This window comes from Eleutherodactylus coqui, chromosome 5, assembly GCF_035609145.1.
Source record: "Eleutherodactylus coqui strain aEleCoq1 chromosome 5, aEleCoq1.hap1, whole genome shotgun sequence".
NCBI lineage: Eukaryota > Metazoa > Chordata > Amphibia > Anura > Eleutherodactylidae > Eleutherodactylus > Eleutherodactylus coqui.
Window position 1 is genome coordinate 216255636 of NC_089841.1, and position 17185 is coordinate 216272820.

At 42.8% G+C, this 17185-nt stretch overlaps 1 protein-coding gene across 1 annotated transcript; it reads left to right on the forward strand.

Moving 5' to 3' along the window:
- The first annotated feature begins 221 nt into the window (after positions 1–221).
- LOC136627058 (cytochrome P450 2B4-like) lies at positions 222–16814 on the forward strand. Its single transcript, XM_066602006.1, has 9 exons — positions 222–422; positions 2536–2698; positions 2967–3116; positions 6156–6316; positions 7295–7471; positions 9364–9505; positions 11560–11747; positions 13424–13565; positions 15499–16814. The coding sequence occupies exons 1-9, from the start codon at positions 252–254 to the stop codon at positions 15675–15677; spliced, it is 1473 nt and encodes a 490-aa protein (XP_066458103.1). The 5' UTR covers positions 222–251; the 3' UTR covers positions 15678–16814.
- Positions 16815–17185: the final 371 nt, after the last annotated feature.

Sequence of the window (17185 nt, forward strand, 5' to 3'; positions counted from 1 at the left end):
CTTAATTGTCTCTGCGAAGAAAAAGTCTTGCAAAGGAACTTTCTGTCCTTGCCTCCCCCATTCTGCACCATCCAAAGTGCATGTGGTGTTGTTACAGTTCTGACCCTCAATGTCTTTCAATATTCAACTGTGTTAATGATTGACCATGAAGGAATCACGATGCAAATATAAAATAACGGGTGTAATAAACCTGAGAAGGAGTTGGACAGAGCAGCAAAGTGTCATATCCCCGTTGTCGCCATCTATAAACTATGTGGTTCGTTCAACAGCTTCTGTTAGCATTTTTATTCTTCTTCTTTTTAGGCAGGTACTTAAAAATGAGATGGAAGGCCAGAAGACTTCCTCCAGGACCTTCTCCATTTCCATTAATTGGGAATCTTTGGACCATGCGCTTCAATATGCATCCAGAGACATTCAGTAAGGTATTGTCATTATTACATATTTTTGTCAAAATGTATTCCATTTTACTATACATGATATAGTGCTAAATTATATGCATATTTGTATGCAGAGCCTCACCCACATTATAGTGGACTTATGGCTTCTTATTAGTCTGATGTATCTGAATTTAAAGGGGACTTGTCACCTTGGAAATTCTGTACAATCTATGGGCGAGATGTTATAGAGTGTGAGGAGCTCAGCAGATTCATATTTCACTTGTGGGAAAAAATTCTGTATAACATATATTATCCATTAAAATTCTTGATCCTTCTGGGCTTAGTGGCTGATTTTACTCAGTAACTGACAAACCTTCCATGTATGAGTGCGCATACAAAGATAGCTGTCAATCACTGAGTAGGACCACCTACTGGACTCCTAAACTCAGAATGAACAGGAAGTTATACTAAATCTTTCCCCATAAAACTATATACAGTAGAACCTCAACTAGCGTTATTAATCTGTCCAGAAGCAATGGACTTTAGTAGAAATCAATGTTAGTTGAGGGCATTATTTCCATAGGAATTCATGTAAATCCATTTAATTGGTTCTAGATGTTCCAAAAAAAACACACCAAACTCCATTTAATGGAGAATAACTCTGGTCTTTAATACCAAAAACAATAACAATACTGAATGAATATAAAACACAACTGTAAAGAATAAATTAACATTTAACAGGTTTTTGGACATTTAGCATACAGTGCTTTGAGATAGGACTGCAGGGACATCATTAGCAGTATATATCATTGTGTTATCTGTGGTTTGACATAGGACTGCAGGGACATCATTATAGAAGTATGTATCACTGTGTTCTCTGTGCTTTGACATAGGACTGCAGGGATATCATTATAGCAGTACGTATCACTATGTTATCTGTGCTTTGACATAGGACTGCAGTATTTATTTGCAAACGTTTCTTTACTGTACAGTACTTACATTTTGTAGTACAGTGGGGATTCAGGAGGCAGGTAGCGTTCAGCCGGCACTTTGGGGATTCAGCTGCTGTACTGTGTCAGGAGGCAGGCAGACACAGCAATGTTCAGCCGGCACTGTGCACTGTGGAGATGGGAGGGGGAGGAGTAGGCGCGCGGTGATACAGGAGAAGCAGGAAGTGACTGGCATCAGCTGCGCACCGGCTCACTGAGCGGCGCCCGGGGTCATGGAGCGGTTGGCGCCCTTATCTGAGGAATGCAACTTTATTTGAGGGACCGCCGCTGCCCTAACACATCGACTTTAGCAATGCTACTCAAGGGTTTACTGTATTAATTTGCACAGCTCCTCCTGCTCTATAACACGTTGCCCAAAGATTGTATAGCATTCCAAAGGTGACAAGTTCCCATACAAGACGACCTGTAATTGGACAAAGTCAGCAGTGCTGGTTTCATGACTCTGCAGCTGCAGCCTTACTGACTTTATTCTCATTTTTATTTCTTTCATACTCATCTTCCTTCACCCAGATGAGCTCTTCTTAGGTCCAACTCCCAGCACTATCAATGTGTTAAGTGGTTGTCCCTACCACTCACTGTCAATGTGTAATCAACTGTTAATTATGTCTGACATCACTCCTTCAAAGTGAACAGTGGAGACCACCCAATTGACACACTGACAGTACTGGCAGCTGAATCTAAGAAAAGACTATCTGGGCGATGAGAGGAATGTATGAAAAAAAGCATAGACAAAGCCAGTGAGGCTACATCTGCAGAGCCATACAGGCAGCCCTGATCACTTCTTCTCATAAGGTGTCTTTTTGGCAGCCCTGCACGGTTAGGGTGAGAGTTAGTTTTCGGTTTAGCGTTACATTATTAGCTGTAAATTCTGTCCTGTTACCGCTGTAACATGCAACCAATTAACAGCGATTAATGTAACGCTAAAATGAAAACTAACTCTCACCCTAACCGTGCAGGGCTGCCAAAAATCCATCCACATGCTGCTAGGACCTTCAAGCATTGAGCCTATTAGAAGCTAGGGGTGTGACAGGGGCGTTCCTCCATCCAAGCCCTGTCAAACCCCAAGCTTCCGGTGGCGTCAAGATACAACAGTACCAGTGTCCTCCTTATGGATTTTTTGTGTTTAATTACTTCTATTTTTTCCACAGATTTCTAAACATTTTGGGAACATATACACTGTTTGGCTTGGCGAGACACCTCTCATAGTGCTACACGGATACAAGGCTGTGAAGAATGCAATTGTTTCTCACTCAGAAGAGATGTCTGGACGCCCAGCTTCCAACTTCATGACAGACATTGCAAATGGAAGAGGTAGGATCCCTTGTCACATGTCAACGGATAATAAGTGATGATAAGAAAGTTAGAGGTATCAACATCAACTCTGTATAAGAGATACAAGTGGTGACTAATTTCAAGAGATCAAAACAGTGGAAAGTAATGTCATTTTACTGTAAAAAGTATCAAGAATTGGATCATTTATTACATTAGGGGAGCAACATTTGAAATGCTTCTCTGACTTTGAAAACCAAACTTTACAACCTTGAACCAATGACGTTTTTCATTCTCCCACATTTTATAGGAATTGTAGTGTCAAATGGGCACAGCTGGAAACAGCAAAGGCGTTTTGGTTTGATGACTTTAAGGAACCTTGGGTTAGGAAAACGGGGAGTGGAGTCACGAATACAGGAAGAAGCTCAGAGTCTTGTAGAGAACTTAGCAGCCCAGAACGGTACGTTAACTTTTACTATTAATTTCTGTGCTCAACATATGCATGATGAGTTGAATTTTTTAACGTTACTGATTAATGTGCCCTATAACGTATGAAAAAACCTTTTACATTTTTAAGTGTGGAGAAATAACAAAAAAATGCAATTGTGCCATTTTTTTGTGCGTTTAGTTTTTACAGCATTCCCAATGTAGTAAAAATGACATAGGGACTTTGTTGAATGGGTCAGTACAATTATGGTGATACCAAATTTATATCGTTTTTTTGAAAATGCTTTTCTAATTTTCAAAAAGTAGCAATTTTTAGTTAAACAAAAAATTATTTTTGTTGCCATATTCTGAGACTTGTAACTTTTTTTATTTTTTGTTGATTAGGCAGTTTGAGGGCTCGTTTTTTGCAGGGTGAGCTATAGTTTTTATTAGTACCATTTTGGGAAAAATAGATCTTTTTGCTCACTTTTTATTCACATTTTTTGACAGCCAGCATACCTAAGAAAAAATTGCAATTCTGGCATTCCGTCATTTTTCAAAATTCACTGTGCGGGATAAATATTGTGATATTTTAATAGACAGAACCTTACATACTTAGCAATACTAAGTATGTAGGGAGTTTAATCATTTTGTTTTTTTTATGGGAAAAGGTGCTTTTTAAATTTTTTTTTATAACTATTAAAATACTTTATTATATTTGTGTAACACTTTTTTTTAGTCCCTACAGGGAACTTGAACTTGCAATCTTTTGATCGCTTGTGTTATATACTGCAATAATAATAAGAATCTTTATTGGACTCTGTGGGATAGGGAGCATGTTATCAGGCGGAGTACAGAGGGGTTTGGTTTAGGGGATATGGTATGCCTCCCTGAAGATGTGCGTTTTTAGTGCACGCCTGAAGTTTAGTGTGTCAGTGATTGCCCGGATATTTTTTGTAGCACATTCCAGAGGACAGGTGCTGCTCTTGAGAAGTCTTGGAGGCGGGAATGAGAGGTTCGAATTAAAGGGGCACTCAGTCTGATTTGATTAGCAGAGCGGAGGGCCCGGGCCGGCTGGTGGATTGAGATGAGGGAAGCAATATAGGGCGAGACGGTGCTGTGGAGCGCTTTGTGGATGAGGGTAGTGAGTTTAAATTGTATTCTGTATTTAACGGGCAGCCAGTGCAGGGCAGAGGCGTCCGAGTAGCGGCTGGACAGGAAGATAAGCCTGGCTGCCGCATTCAGGATGGATTGGAGAGGGTAGAGTCTGGAGCAGGGGAGGCCTATCAGCAACAAGTTGCAATAATTGAGTCGAGAGTGGATGAGGGCAACAGTGAGCATTTTTAACATGTCCACAGTGAGAAAAGGGCGTATTCTAGCGATGTTCTTGAGGTGCAGCTGACAGGTTCGGGCGAGAGCTTGGATGTAGGGGGTGAAGGAGAGGTCAGAGTCGAATATGACCCCAAGGCAGCGGGCATGTTGTCTAGGAGTTATGGTGGTGCCACACACTGAGATGGAGATGTCAGGATGAGGTCGGTTAGTAGAGGGCGGAAACACCTGTAGGTCAGTTTTTGAGAGGTTCAGTTTTAGAGAGAGGACATAGTGTTAGAGACAGCAGACAGACAGTCAGTGGCGTTCTGGAGGAATGCTGCTGTGATGTCCCGGGAGGAGGCGTATAGCTGGGTATCATCAGCATAGAGATGGTACTGGAAACCAAATCTCCTGATGGTCTGTCCAATAAGGGCAGTGTAGATGGAGAAGAGGAGAGGGGCCGAGGACCGAGCCCTGGGGGACCCCAACAGCAAGGGGAAGTGGAGGGGAGGTAGAGCCAGCAAAGCAGACACTGAAGGAGCGGTCGGATAGGTAGGAGGAGAACCAAGAGAGGGCAGTGTCCTTTAGTCCAGAGGTCCCCAACCTTTTTTCCTCCAGGGACCAGCCTCAAGCAAGATGATTTTTCCATGGCCCGGCAGGGCGGGATGGGGGTGGGACTTTGGTCATATGGGGGCGGGGTTATGCAGCGCTGTACACCAAACAGTGCTGTAGACCGGGGGGTGCTGCTGGGACCACTCTGCTGCCCTGCTACACTGCCTGGCACCCTCAGATATGCGCTCACCGGATCAGAAGCACTGTCCGTGTGGCCATGTCCCTGAGGTCCCCGCTATGCTCTCCGCTCCCGCGTGCTCACTGCTATGCTGGCGAGCCCCCACCCTCACCACCAGTAGCAGAAAGCAGCACACGATGGAGCGTGTCCTCCCTGCCGCAGTACTAGCCAATCAGAAGGTAGGGGGCGTTCACTCCAAAGTCCGCTCAGCCCCTAGCTTCCAGTGACATGACATCAAAGTACAACAGTACCGTGCTGGTCTGCGGTACCACGGACCGGCAAAGAAACCCTAGCGGCCCGGTCCTGGTCCGCGGACCGGTGGTTGGGGACCCCTGCTTTAGTCCAATAGAGTGAAGTATGCTGAGGAGGAGTTTGTGGTCGACAGTGTTGAATGCTGCAGAGAGGTCGAGGAGGATCAGTAGGGAGTAGCTGCCCCTCGATTTGGCAGTCAGGAGGTCGTTTGACACTTTAGTCAGGGCGGTTTCTGTCAAGTGTCATGTGACCACTACAGCCTTTGCAACTTCTACATCTCAGTATGATCCAGTGAGTACTCAGAACACCATATTTTTATATAAGTCATTCTGAGTACTGCAGGCTTCTCTTATTCATTTCAATGAGACAACAACTACTACTCTTGCCTGTTCAACCATGTTGGTTGTGGGCTTGTGTGGAGCTGTAGTGTAAGAAGAAGTCTTTTGAGTAAGCATTTCTGGTTAAGTGGGGCAATCTGGAAGTCTGCACCGTGAGTTAGTTGAACCATGCCAGGGGTGCCAAGCAGATAAGAGTTGTTGTTTTTGCCTGTTGTCTTCTGTCCAAGTGAGTATAATTACACAATTCGGGAGCTCCCCAATTTGATGTTACCTAATTGTTCTGTCAAATGTGAAGTTAAATGGAAAAAAATATTGTCTAGAATATACATTTGTAACGAATGTTGCTAAACATAGAAGTTCAAAGTCTTTCTCTTGCGTGTAGGTAAATCCATTGATGCATCAGACCTCATTATTCATTCCGTTGCAAACGTTATTTCTGCTGTCGTGTTCGGACATCGTTTCTCCATTGATGATCCAACTTTCCAAAAATTGGTAGCAATAAATCAAAACCTGATCGATAGCTTGGGCTCTAAGTGGGGAAACGTAAGTAAATGTACCCATCTGTAATTATTAATGTTCCTTAAGTGATTACACAGCAATCTGAACCACATGTAAGAAACGTTACATCAACATATAGAGTGATAGTCAACCCAACTATCAAAGCACCATTCAGCCCCAGTGGGTCAATATTTGATTTTTTTACACAGCTGTAGCTGGTGATTACTCCATGTATTTTATTTGGATAAAACGTTTGGGCCAAATAAAAAAAATCTAAAATGGATCTTCCAAGATATATTTTTGGCAAAGCACATATGAAGGGAACACATACCCTAACTACAGGTATGCAAAAAAAAAAAAGCAGATACATAGATGAATGTACATGAATATAAATACAACACATTTCACGACTTTCAGAATGCGGAAACATACGACAGTGGCCCCATGAAAAAAAGAGTAGCTCTTCTGTTCCTTGTGTTGGACAGAACGCCATATGAATTTGTCGTCTAAGGGAGCCGCACATTAAAGGGGTTTTAAGGGCTATTTCTACCTCAAAATAGGTCATCAATAGTTGATCATCTTGGGTCCACCACTCGGGACCCTGACCAATCAGCTGTACAAGTACCTGCGGTCAATGCCAAAACACAGCAGATAGTTCCAACCACTCTGTAGTTAAGATCAATGAGACCTGCAATTACCAGCGTCGCCCACTACACAGTTATTGGAGCTATTTGCTTCTGCCTCATACGTTGTGTTTTGGCGCTGACAGCAGGCACCTAAACAACTAATCGTCTGGGGTCCCAAGGGGCAGATTCCAGCTCATCAACTATTGATAAACATCACTGATATACAGGCATTGTATCCCAACTCTGTCTATAGCCTTAGCATGGCATTATAATCTCCTAAATGGTATTACAGACATTATAACAGAAATGAAACAAATCAAAGGGTTAAAACACTATGTTGCATTGTAGTTGTAGTCTCATCCTTCACTATCTGTCTATCACTGGTTTTGTTTAACAGCTTTACGATGCATTTCCTTGGCTGATGAAGCGCTTACCAGGTCCCCATCAGAACACATTTAAAAATCGAGAATTTATGTATGATTTTGTGAGGAGTGAAATCAGAATTCACCAAGAAAACGAACCCCCAGAGGAGCCGGACGATATCATCTACCACTACTTGGCACAGATTGCAAAGGTATGATCAAAATGTTGCAATAACTGAAGTCATAATGGAAGGGGTTATCCCAGATAAAAAGTATCTGCTTTTTGGGCAGAAACATCACTACGAGTATCCATGAGTTATGTCTGGTATTGCAGTTCTGCCTTCTTCACTTTAACCCCTTGAGTGGCGGGTTTCCTACCACCCTGTCGTGCCCACCAGGGCAGGTTTTTTAAAATGGTCTAATCATTGAATTTCAACTAATTTTGCAGTTGCGTCTCAAGAGCCATAACTTTTTCATTTTTCCATTGACATGGCCATATAAGGGCTTGTTTTTTGCGGGACAAGTTGTGATTTTTTAAACAGGGGGGAGGAAAAAAAGAAATGGGGAAAAAAGAAAAAAAGGGGACATGTCATTAAGGGGTTAAATAATGCATTAACTTCCTTCTCTGGGTCATTACGGCGCATGGATACCACATGTGTGATTGTATTTTTGATTTTTTTATTATTTATTATTTTTTTTATAATTTTTTAACTTTTTAAAAAATTTTTTTTTTGTCCCTTTAGGGGACTTCCACAGGGACCCATCAGGACCCCTGATCACATTCCGGGGGTCCGATGGTGACAGCCCTTTACATGCTGCAGTGACAGCCCTTTACATGCTGCAGTCACATAGACTGCAGCATGTAAAGGGTTAACACAGCAGAGATTGGAGGTTTTCTCTGTTCTCTGCTGTAAGAGCTGGTACCTAGCTGTCCTCTGACAGCCAAGCACCAAGCTCTCCCTGCCACAGAGACCATCGGCTTGCTTCTGACAAGCCGATGGTCTCTATGGCAACCTGTAAACAAAGCAGGAGATTGCCGGCATGTCGGCAATATCTTCTGCTGGTTTTTCAAAGCCCTTGCTTTGTTCTCTGTGGGTCTGTGCAGGCAGAGCACAGTGCCACAGCTTGTGGCATTGTGCTCTGCAGCTCCCATAGTGATACATAGCCCTGAAATCTTCCGGGCTATGTCGCTATGAGCAGTGGAGCTCGTCCCAGAAAATTTCCGGGCGTGCCACTCAAGGGGTTAAAGGAGTTGTCTAGTTTAGAAAAAAGCTGTCTGTCTGTGATTTTTGGATAAGTTGTCCAGAAGAAAGAAAAATCCAGGTTCGTAACCCTGCATGCATTTCACAGCTATCCGACTGATAAGAGTGGGCACTGTGTAATGCTTCATTTTTCCCTGTTGTGACACTGTAGGGGAACTGAGCTCTTCTTTACTTTCGGACTTACCCACAGATTGTAGCTGATCCTGGGGTTCCAGTAGGAGGACACTTTGTGATCCGCTTATTGCCATGGGACCCTTCTTACAAGTGGGGATTGTCTAAGAAGGAAACCCCTTTATTGAGGAAGAGCCACAATACCAGATACAGCCCATGGATAGGTTTGGTTCTTTTTCTAATACTCATCAACCCATTATAAGGTTTAAAGGGGTATTGTGGGGAAAATAGGTCATCAATAATTGATTGGTTGGGGTCCATCACTTAGGACCCCGACCAATCAGCTGATTGTGCACCTGCTGACAGCGCCACAATTACACAAAGGTTGGAGTGGCAGTGTTGGGAATCTATGATTTGATGACTTTGTATGTTCTTCCCCTTTACATGGGTTTCCTCGTCACTTCAAACACATATTGAAAAGATTATTTAGATTGAAAGCTCCAGTGGGGACAGTGAATGGTGATGTGTGTACAGAGCTGAAGAATATGTTGGCGCGATATACAACTAAAAATATATAATACTTACACGTGGCGCTCCACATATGCAGTATTGTGACACAGAACAACATTATTGTCTTCTTGGGTGTATTTAACATATATGGTTTGAATATATGTACCACAAATGAAATAGTTGAACATATAGTGAATATATAATGTACGCTTTGCTTCTAGACAAGGGATGATCCTGGCTCCACTTTTGATATTGCAAATCTGCTTCAAGTAGTGGTTGATCTTTTCACTGCAGGAACTGAAACTACGGCCACCACTTTACAGTGGGCCATTTTGCTGATGTTGGCTCACCCTGATATACAAGGTAGGTAAATATTCGAGCTCAGTAGCATTGAAGTACATTTGATATCTTATACTAATACTAAGAGAAATTGCTAACCAAGGAATAAAATTATAAATCAATAAAAATATTCTGTAAATATATAGAGGACCCATCAAAGTGTATACATGACTGAGAAATAAGAGCCATTTCACGCTTTTCTGCTCTCCATCGTGGGAGCAGCAAAACAGAAAATACGTTCCGGTTTTCCTGCCCATAGAAATGCATTTTACATTGTAGTCAATGGTAAATAGAAAAAAACGAAAGGCAATCCATTTTCCTTTGAGTTCAGGTTTTATTTCTGAGCATGTGCAGAGGACAGCAGACAATGAAGTCAGGTTGGAGTACTGGCGTCACCCGTGACAAAGCAACTACTGATTACGAATGTATCCTTATATGTTATTTGTGCCACTGTGCAACAGCTGAGCAGAGCCCCATTATCGCCACTGTCGGGAGAGATTACAGAGCTACCTGTAACAACCATCCTGCAATCCCCGTGGTCTCCCCCGCTTTGGCACCCTCAGCTCGGCCATTGCACTTTGGTCTCTTGTACTTCAGAGGATTGCTCAGCCCTCACCTTCTCACAGTCTTTTCTGAGGTCATAGTGACAAACTTTATTAACAAACTTTATTAAACATCAAATGTGGATTTCCAAGCGGATTCAGAGTGTTTCCAGCAGTGGAAAAGCTATATTATGCTATTTGCATATTGTGGTGCAGTTTTTATGTGAGCCATTGATCCCTATGGTGAAAAGTTGCTGAATCTCTGCATAATTTCCACAGCATAGATAGACACGCTGCGACAATGTAAATCACAGTATTTGTTAAAGAAAAAATTCTGTGACATGTGAAGGAGATTGATACAATCCCATTTACTTGCCTTGTACTGTAAACGCTGCTGAAAGTCTGTTTGAAGTTGGCAGATATTCAGCAACTAATGCCGCTTCTCTAAATCTGCAGCATTTCTGACCCATGTGAACATGTCCTCACAGTAACTCAAATAACCCCATTTATGATGCAGCGTCCAAGGAGCAGGCCCACACCCGAGGAGATAGTAGGGTAGATAAGGCCTTGTTATGGGGCTCTACCATCTCTTCCACCTGGGGGTAGCATGGGACCTAACCAAGTTATTGCTAGGGGAGTATCTCAGGGAAAACCCAATCCACAATTTACCTTGCAGTTCTTGTTGTCACGGGTGACGCCACCGTTCCGTGCTCTGCGGTGAATCCAGAAGTTGTAATAAATGAGTCCACTCATACAGGGATAACTATCTGAGCAAAACCAGGAATGGTCAGTAGAGCCCGTTTACTTGTATAAATTATTAAACAGTCCATAAACGTTACATCAGCCAACATAACACAGGTGCCAAACAGAATAGTGGTGTGACAGGGAGGATTCTCAGGATGGCAGAAGAAGCCACTGTCCCAGTTATCTGTGGGGTTCTGCTCCCAGCGACTGTCTTCACTCTCTTTCTCCAGCTCTCTACCAGTACACACTCACATTTAGAAGTTGCACTCAGCGTTGTGTGGCGGCTCCTCTCTCACTCTCAACATGGCTTAGTAATGCCGAGGCGTCCTGGGTGAAGTGGGCCCAGGGCAAGTAGTCGGCCATCGCTCAGCCTCTTCCATCCTGGGGTCCTCCTAACACGAGGCACAGTTTCTCCTACTCACTAAAAGTTCCTCTTTTCCCAAGCCTCCTGAACTTGCAGGCTGACTTCACTCCACATTCTCACTTGCAAGAAGACCAGAAGACTCTCTCACTACACCTTGCAAAACATATACATATAACACGATCACATGACACACAACAAGATACATTTCTCAGACATAACCCAGACATTAACCCATTTAGCGCTGCAGAGATGCAATACACATCAAATGCATACACATAGAAGACACTGACAGTACAAAAGGCACGAGACAAACACTTAACATTATGGAGGGCCCCGTTAACTCTGGCCCACTACAATGATAAGTGCTTTCAATGCAGTTTAATTTGTCGCTGCACTAGACCCTAACATGATGCATTTTCTAACAACAGAAAAGATACATAAAGAGTTGGATGAGGTTCTTCTGGACTCTTCAGCAATTACATATGAAGACAGGAAGAGGCTTCCTTATACCAATGCAGTGATTCATGAAATTCAACGGTTTGGGAATATTGCGTCTGTCGGAACCCTAAGACGCAACATAAAGGACATTATACTTGATGGTTATCCTATAGAAAAAGTAAGTACACCCAGTATGCTGTGTAAAGACCTACAGGAAAATGTATGATGGCTGCATAGTAGTTTAGACACAATTCACATTTGTATTTTTGCCGGTATGTTGAGGTTTTCAATAATTTAACATCAAGATTAGCAGTTTGTAACACTAATTTTGCTCTCAATTACACCAGACCCCCGAAGAATACCTGACAGACCCATTTTAAATCTCCAGGAATCATCAGTCGGCTTATGCATCATGGCTACATTATAAATGACTTGTCTAATGTGAGCCGAGCATTATGCAGACAATTGGCTGTGCACAGAATCAAAATGTGTCCTTATGGCAGGGGTGCCAGACTCATTTTCACCGAGGGCCACATCAGCATTATGGTGGCTCTAAAGGGCCGATTGTAATTGTAAGGCTGTATAGTAAGGGCTCGTTCACATAAACATATTTGAACAGCGAATTACGTGCTCAATTTTTGCATCCGTAAGGCACATTGAATAGAGCCCATTGATACATGAGCGTTTTTTTTCACGGGATGTGCGGTCACATGAAACAATACATGACATGACCTATTTTGTAGCATTTCAATGGGCCTGTCTGTGTTTTTTTGCGTGCACAAATATTCGGTGTATTTGCATACATAAAAACACACCAGAGCGTCTGAAAACATGGGCATAAGCGATTTTCAGAGACATAAATACGCAGAGTATTTAAACATCCAAAATGCACTTACGCCCATGTGAGTGAGCCATAATAGTCACACTATAGTGGTCGCCATAGTAACAGTGAACTCAGTAGTAATAGTAACTCCCATAATGGCCCCAATAGTAACAGTGACCCCCATAATGGCCCCAGTATCAATAGTGACCCCATAGTGACTTCAGTAGTAATATGTCCCCTATATTGGCCCCAGTAGTAATAGTGACCCCCATAATGGCCCCAGTAGTAAAAATGTCCCCAATATTGGTCTAAGTCATAATATAGTTTCCTCTATATTGGCCCCAGTAGTAATAGTGACCCCCATAATAGTCCCAGTAGTAATAGTGTCCCCTATATTGGTTCCTATATTGGCCTTAGTAGTAATATAGTTTCCTCTATATTGGTCCCAGTAGTAACAGTGTCCCCCTTAGTGGCCTCAGTAGTGATAGAGTTTCCTGTATTACAACTGATGGAAGAGGTCAGCTGTCACAGACTGCACTGCCGCTGCCACACTGCAGCTGCAGGCGGCTTGATGAACGGCAAGCAAGCCACCCAACCTGGGTTTGCCCTCATCTTTGACAGGTGTGCCTTACAGCTACAGTTCATGGAGTATATAGGTTTTAGAATCTGTCCATGTAGCCGAAACATGATTATTAGAGATGAGCGAGCACGCTCGGATACAGCAGTTACTCGAGCGAGCATCGCTGATCTCGAGTAACTGCTTACTGGTCCGAGCGTGGGGGGCGGCAGGGTTGAACGGCGGGCGGAGGGGGTTAGCGGGGGGGGGGGGGAGAGTGAGAGAGATGAGGCAGCAAGCTGGATTCAGCCTACAGGCCTTGTGTTTGACATGTGTGCCTTACAGCTACAGTTCATGGAATGTACAGGCTTGAGGATCTGTTCATGTAGCTGAGACATGATTATTATTAGGCAGATTATACATAAACGTGTAGATATATGTAACCATTATTTTCTGGCTATATTCCTCATTTTAGGACACAAATATCCTACCTAATCTGGACTCTGTGCTCCATGACCCCCAGTACTGGGAAACTCCATATAAGTTCAACCCCAAACATTTCTTAGACAAGAATGGAAACTTCAAGTCAAATGAGGCTTTTATACCATTTTCTGCAGGTGAGTTTATAATGGTCTCATACATTACAGTGCTATAAGCTTGTCATAAGTGTGTATTTCATTTAAGCCTGAAGAAGAACCCTGTGTTTGTTCGGAAGCTCGCTATAGCATCATGTATCCTACCCACATTCCCTATACTAGTTGGGTTGTGTTATCCCCACCAAATTTTTCCCATGGGATGTACTAAGTTTGGTTGAAATTGCTCCAGGCGTTCGGGACTTATGGTGGCACATACACACATACATCCTATTTTATTGATATAGATTAGGACATACAAACAGTAACACCAACCAGTAATGGTGACATTACTTTATGATAACACTACATGTGCCGGTGCCCTTCAAGGGATGACAGTATTGACATCATCAGCACTAACCCTGCCTTCTAAGAGGTTACAACCCAAGCCATCATCACCCACTGAGGAGCCTTACAGGGAATGTGCCACACCAGTGGTATAGGCCACCCTGCTCTTGGGTACAGCCACCACAGCTGTCTACCATCTGGCCCATTTTAAGATATCATTCACTACCCATTTGGAGGCTTTAAAATGGACACTTTAGGCAAGGTCCCTGATATTGGCCCTTAGGATGTTACTGCATACACGTCCCACCAGCACATGTCCTCGACAAACCCTACTGACATCATCAGTGGTGATATCACCAAGTCAGTCCCATTAATACCAAGCTGAGCCTCATCATTCACTATGAAGCTCTGAAGAGCTGCAACAGATCCATTGTCATCACAGTAAGGACCAATGGAAGCATGTGGTAGGGCCGGCAGGAGAGTTATAAAGGCCAAATATCTTAGAATTTTTTTTACATTTTGGGAAATTCCTAAGGGTTTTTGATTGAAGAACAAAAAATACTGTATGTTTTTTGTCTAATAAAGACACTTTAAAACAGAAACCAGCATAGCATGAAGCTGATTTTCATGTAAATACTAGTAATTATTAGGAAATTATAGTACCAGTGTTTCTGGTGGTGCAATGCAGCACATAGCTGTGCTACATGGTACATGCATTATGATCCCCACACATCACACACACAGCTCTACTACATCCATCCTGACCCCACACATTACAGACACAGCACATTACACACACAGCTCTAACACATGCATGCTGACCCAACACATCACACACACAGCACATTACACACACAGCTCTGCTACATTGTACATGCATTCCCATCCATCTTGATCTCACACATTACACATACAGCACATGACACACACAATTCCCCTATTCAACACATCACCAGACAGAATACAGGGATCACCCCTGGTCATGTGGTTCCTAACTCCACCCACACAGTTGATCACATGATGAAGATGTCATCACAGGTCCAGGTAGTAGCTGCTGTCGGTTTATCCAGTATACAGTACTTTCTACCAAACTGCAGAATGGCTCCTACCACAGCAGTGACATCACCGCAGGTCCTTCAGCCCAATGGATCTTTTTTACCAAACTGCAGAATGGCTCCTCTCACAGCAGTGACGTCACTGCAGATCCTTCAGCCCGCCAGATCTCTGTGGTGGTGGTAGGTTGGTGTCTTCTGTTAGGGGGCGGTGTGACGATGTTACCAGGGGCGGAGCACAAGAAGCACTCACATACTAACTGATAAGTGGTCGTTAGTAGTTTGATATGACCCAAAGACATAATTGCTATGTCTGAGGCTCTATCTACACAACCTATTCTGTGTAAATGCTGCAAACATTTCTGGCATGGGAGTCAGCGATATGCCAAAAAAGACACTCTCATTATACGGTCAGTTCCACAGAAATCTTTGGGCATGTTTGGTGTATATACCTGAAGCACTGCCCAGCTTACATGTCAAAAGTGCGCTGCAAAAGCAGACTGTATAGAGCGTTACCAACTTTTTAATTTTTTAAAAACACATCCTGGATAATTCATAATACTTTTAAATTATTTCAGGCCACAGAATCTGTCTGGGGGAGCAACTAGCCCGATTTGAATTGGTCATTTTCTTTATTACTCTAATGCGGAAATTCAGCTTCCAGCTGCCAGAAGGAGTGACAGAAGTTAATACAAAGCATGTGACAAAGGTGACGTTACAGCCTCCTCCCTATAAAGTCTGCATAATTCAAAGATGATCTCTGCTGTCCTAGATCTGCAGATGGAAAAACTGGACGGCCAGCAATACCCCAATTTTATGAATGTTCACATTAAGGATACTGTAAAGGAGAAATACTGAAAGTACAAAACTAACAAATGCCTTATTTCATGAACTACCTAATGGTGTATTCTCATCTCATACATGTATAACATATCCATGCTATATGCCATAAATGTGTGACAGATGCAAATCCCAAATCTGGGATCCACAACGATCTCGAGAATGAATGGCCCCTTACCCTGTCCCACTTTACATGGGGGAACCACCATTCTTAAGGTCCCACCTATCAGACATTTATGGTATATCCTGGTAGCTACTGGCTGAGAATGTCGTTTGGCTATTAGAGATATTTAGAATGCAGTTAATACACCGTAATACTCCTGTATAACAGTGTATTATGACTGTCAGTGCCCAGCGAAAAACAAAGGTGTGAAATAAGAAACTGGCTGTGCAAATCATTCAGATGGCACTGTATAATGCCTATGTACTATATCAATGTGCGGGCCACAGGGGCACTTTTCTTAAATTCCAAAAGGAGGTCATCAAGGCCCTAATATTTGGGAACCAGGAAAGGGGGAGCCCAGTACTTCTGGAAGCAAGACCACACATACAGTAACAGGTAACAAAACGTTCCCTGTGTAATTCCCTCCACTGGTAAGAAGGGAAGGACCCAAAAAAGGAGTCTAAGGAAGGATATCATTTATCATTGTGGAACATGCCCCATACAACCCAGACTGTGCATAAAAGATTGCTATAAAATATATCAGATGTCCTTGGAATATTAATTTTATTTTGTTGCATTGCCTTTTTATGATTTACCCTGATGTACTGGACACAACATGAAGACACATGCTGCTGCTTCCTTTCTGAGTCAACACATGGGGCATTTCCGTACCCGGGAGAAATTGAGTAACACATCATGGGGGGCTATTTCTTCTATTGCCTCTTGCAAAAATAAAAAATCTGGGCCTAACCCTACATATTACTGAAAACATTGGAATAGTTTCACAAAACACCTATGGGCTTAAAATGATCACTACATTCCTTTATGAATTCCCTGAAGGGTCGAGTTTCCATATTGGGTCACTTTTTGGGAGTTTTGAATGTATTGATACCTCAGGGGCTGCAAACACAACTTGGTGTCTGAAAATCATGCTAGCAAAATCTGCATTCCAAAAGCCAAATAGCGCTCCTTTTAATTATGTTTTATTTTGTTGAACAACCTTTTTATGATTTACCTTGATGTACTCCACACAACATGAAGACACATGCGCTGCTTCCCTTCTGATCCCTCACGTGTGCCTAAACACCAGTTTACATCCACATATGAGTCATTTCTAAAATCGGTAGAGTCCAGGTATTACATTTTGAGTTTTGTTTCTCTAGTAACTCTTGCTATGTCAGATCGGATTCACATGGTCATGTTTGTGACGGCATTCGCACACAAAACAAATTGTGCACGCAATACGCAGAAAATAGAACCCA

Excerpts from the sequence above, each read along its gene's own strand:
- LOC136627058 (XM_066602006.1), top strand. The coding sequence starts at position 252 with ATGTGGTTCGTTCAACAGCTTCTGTTAGCATTTTTATTCTTCTTCTTT. Across the intron at positions 423-2,535 it reads ATCCAGAGACATTCAGTAAG|ATTTCTAAACATTTTGGGAA; the intron begins GTATTGTCATTA and ends TTTTTTCCACAG. Across the intron at positions 3,117-6,155 it reads GAACTTAGCAGCCCAGAACG|GTAAATCCATTGATGCATCA; the intron begins GTACGTTAACTT and ends TCTTGCGTGTAG.